Here is a 4107-nt window from a genome sequence, read left to right as displayed (position 1 = left end):
AAGAAAAAATTAAAATTAAATTGTTTGTTGACCACTTAAAATTGTGACAGTAAAATTCAAGTTACTTACATTGTAATCCTCATATTTTGCTAGCATTTATAGTTTTGAACTTCTTTTGGTTCTAACAAATTTTGAAATTAAGTATTTTGAGTTCTAGTCAAACTTAGATGACATAAATTATACTAAGAATTATATATATACACAAATTTAAGTTACATAATTACAAAAAATTTTCAATTAATTATGGCTTTTATGATAAGACCGAGTGAACTGACTGACCATCACTTGAAGCGTACAAAGGGAAGATTACTCAGCAAACTGGTCTTGTAAATGAAATTCCATTTGATGTTGACTATATGCAAAATATCCCACAACAAGCGTCTGATAGTTTGTAAGTAAATTACATTTTATTTTTCATGTATAATAATGTTTTAATTGATTTACTGATTATTATTTCATTTTGATTTTTAAAATCAGGGATAGTGACGTATTTGTGTGTGCTTATGCAGAAATATTAAGCGAAGGACTACAAGTTCATTCATGTGGGTTTGATGCTGCAAGTCAACGTGAATGCTATGCTTTCTTACTGTGGCATTACAGAGTGGAAAAGGAAAATGAAAGGTACATGAGTGATAATGGAGATCCGCCTCAACCAAAGAAAAGTGTAATCGAAGAAATTGAAGCAAGTGCAATTGTTACTTTAGAGTAGCAATGTTTTCTAATTGTTAGCATTGAAAGAATTATTTCTTATTTTGGTTGTTAATGTTACACATTTCTAGGATTACTTTCTTAATGTTAATGAACATTTTATGGATGTCTTCTTCTTTTTAAAAAATTGATTTGCAGTTTCTAACACAATACTATAATGATACAAACTTTTTCTTGGTTGATATTGATTTTGCCTTTTATTTGTTTTTTACGACATGTATAAACAAAAATAAAAACACTCACATTGATTTTGAACACATAATATTTTTACTATAACGTAAATTTTCTTATAAGTTAAAACGACATTGCACTAATAATTGGTACATTACATATATGTAACACATAACATAATACATGTTGTCACACTTTATATTTTCTTAAATAAAATTTACAAACACAATTTACCAGAATCACTTATTTAAAGTATTAAACAATTTCATACAATGATACAAATGTATAATCTAAATTATACATTCGTAACTTAACAAAAAAAAATTTAAATAAACGTATAACGTTTAATCATTTAGTGTCATTAAAATGACATTTTTCCTGTAAAATATACACCAACACAAAGTATAACGCAAAATCTTACATTTCTTACACAGTAACTACTAACGTATAATAGTTCATATAGATTATATTTCAATAATTTTTTAAGTGACTGTTATATTTCCCAGATTACATAATACATATACCAATCAGTTGTAAATTACATTGATATGTTTACGAAATATGATAAACGAAAAATTACACAAAATATTCTGCAACTATTAAATATTAATTGAACAAGTGAAACTAAAATAGCAACCAAAAATCTTATTATTAATTGTTCCAGCATTCCAAAAAAAATCTAATTAAAACGATTATACTACTAAAACCAAACAAACCATCAGCAAGTAGAAAAATATATTATCTTCATCATGATTCCTTTGGAAAGAAACCACAAGTCCTACGATTGTGACCGGCTCGTCTGCATTTTCCGCAGCAATTTGAATTTGAAGACAGTGATTCACTTGATTTCAGATGCCTTTCTTTTTTTGGTTGCCTACCAGGAGGTCTTTGATATTTGGGCAGCAAAACTTCTTCATCATCAACAAAACCTGGAATACTCCAATCCTTCTTGTCTGACATTAGAACTATCGGGAGTTCATATGTCTTCACTATGGTTTGTGGCCCGTACAATTCAGAGCAATAACGACCATAATCCTTTACATTCATATTTTTACTTTTTAATACGAAAATTCCATGTGGATAAGGTATTTCATCAATTTGATATCGGCCACAATTGCACGTTCCACGCTCAATATCTACAATGTACCTAAGTCCCGAATCATAAACACAATAAAGATAACTCCCTGCTGGCTTAACCTGTTACCAAAAAACATAATATGTTTTAGATGAAAAAATATTAATATATACTCAATGTAAAACAAAGTTTATATTCCATAATTATTCTAATACATACCATCATCCGCAAAGCTTTAACACCATTATGAGTTAAAATTTCTTCAAATCTTCTGCCGAGAGTTGTATTGGTGTACGATGCAATTTCGTTGTTCTTACAATTTCATGCAGCAAATAAGACTCTAACTTCTTCTAGGAAACCTAGAATAGGAATTTTTCTAGCCTCAACCAAACAACCATTAATATATTTGGCTATATTTGAAGTCATCATTCTACCTCTATTTACAGGAGAGTGACACCGAGCCCATTTTTCATACCCAGCTTCCTCCAGATATTCCTTAACTCGTTGATCAACCTTAGCAACCTTAGACATAATATATTCAAAATCTTCCCTTTTATAAGATTTAGCCATGGAATAATAAAGGTCACTAAGTCTATCTTTTCTTTTCCTAAATAGGTGCAAACGTTTTTCCATAAATGCCATATACAAGCTAGATGAGGGAAATTAGGATAAACAATGCTTACACCTTTTATGATACTTTCATTTCTGTCTGAAACAACACACATGTTGTCTCTTTCATCAAATGCCTCTCTAAACTGTTAAAAAAAATCAAATCCACACATTGTCATTCTCCGAATCAATAACACCGTACGCTAATGGCAGAATACAACCTACAAATAAATTAAACAAGACAATCACTGTCAACAAAAATAAGTCAACTATAAAGGTACTAATTTTAGCATCTTTAGGATTTATTATAAATAAAACATCAATGTATAAGCTAATATAATATATAGTAAATAAAAAAACAAAAAAAAATACAGAAAAACATGAACACACAGTACCTGCACCATCTAATGTGCTTGCCGATACAAATGTTCCTTCATATGCACCGCTTCAATGTGCCCTGTCAACAACTACAACAGGTCTACAAAATTCAAAACCCCTAATCATCAGACACAATGCAATAAACAAGTATTTAAACGTTATCTACTGCCTTATGCATCTGAATGTGCGATTGTGGATACACTTGGTTGAGCATATAGATATAACAGCGCATTTTTCTATATCCATCTGCTGGTCCGCCTCTAAGCATAGCAATTGCCTTCTCTTTTGTGTGCCATGCTTTCATATAGTTAATGTCGGCTCCATAAACAACCTTCATCTCTTCGATAATGTCCGCGGGGGTGTGTATTCTTTTGTGATTGATTAATTTTGTAGCAGTAAATTCACCCATAAAATTACTTGTCGCAACCACATTATTCAACACTCGATCCCTAAGACTGCAACTATGCTCCGAAGCAAATGTTTTAATCAAAACAATTTCGATTCATTCATAGAAGAGGCCTTCATGACCCACTTGCAATCTTCGTTACGACAAATCAGTACATAGCTGCATCAAAATATAAAAACTTATTCATTGTATTAAATAAAATTATTAATCTTGAAAATAGAAATAAAATAAACTTTTTCCATAAATTGCCCAGTTATGTTATACATAGCTTTGAATGGATAATCTACATTATACATACGTTTTTAACTAAAAAAAACATAATTCATAAAACACATTAATCAAAAAATTAAATTTCAGAAAGTATATATTCATGTTATCAGTACATATCTTCATCAGCAAATAAAATTTAATCAATATATAAAACAGAAATATATAACATTAAAATAGTAAGAACAAAAAAAAAATTTCACTACAACAGTTATATTATACATATATCTGCAAGTATAATTAAAATTATACATTCACATTTTTTACTTAAAAAACCAATAATAAATCACAAACTAATTCACAATCTCTTAAACAAATAAATCATACATTTCTTTACCTGACACGATTTAATTATAAATTATCAAACACATAAAGTATCACATTATACATTCGTATATTAACATTACACATCAACAGTTTACAAAACTACACAACATAAATTTCTTATAATAAAAAAAAACAAATATGATATAAGATCAGGACATACAATTGA

General features: G+C 29.0%; 1 protein-coding gene across 1 annotated transcript; it reads right to left on the bottom strand.

The window, feature by feature from the left end:
• Positions 1-1626: 1626 nt before the first annotated feature.
• LOC124891555 lies at positions 1627-2485 on the bottom strand. The gene is made up of 2 exons (XM_047403279.1): positions 2399-2485; positions 1627-2076 (listed from the first exon to the last, which is right to left on the bottom strand). The coding sequence occupies exons 1-2, from the start codon at positions 2483-2485 to the stop codon at positions 1627-1629; spliced, it is 537 nt and encodes a 178-aa protein (XP_047259235.1).
• Between the last annotated feature and the right edge of the window lie 1622 nt (positions 2486-4107).

The sequence above is a fragment of the Capsicum annuum genome, unplaced genomic scaffold, assembly GCF_002878395.1.
Source record: "Capsicum annuum cultivar UCD-10X-F1 unplaced genomic scaffold, UCD10Xv1.1 ctg37215, whole genome shotgun sequence".
Taxonomy (NCBI): Eukaryota; Viridiplantae; Streptophyta; class Magnoliopsida; order Solanales; family Solanaceae; genus Capsicum; species Capsicum annuum.
Note: the sequence above shows the minus strand (reverse complement) of the source record. Positions and strands in the feature narration are given on the sequence as shown.

Coding starts and splice junctions, on each gene's coding strand:
- LOC124891555 (XM_047403279.1), bottom strand. CDS start 2,485: ATGTCTAAGGTTGCTAAGGTTGATCAACGAGTTAAGGAATATCTGGAG. Junction 2,077..2,398: donor GGGCTCGGTGTCACTCTCCT/GTAAATAGAGGT, acceptor TTTTGGTAACAG/GTTAAGCCAGCAGGGAGTTA.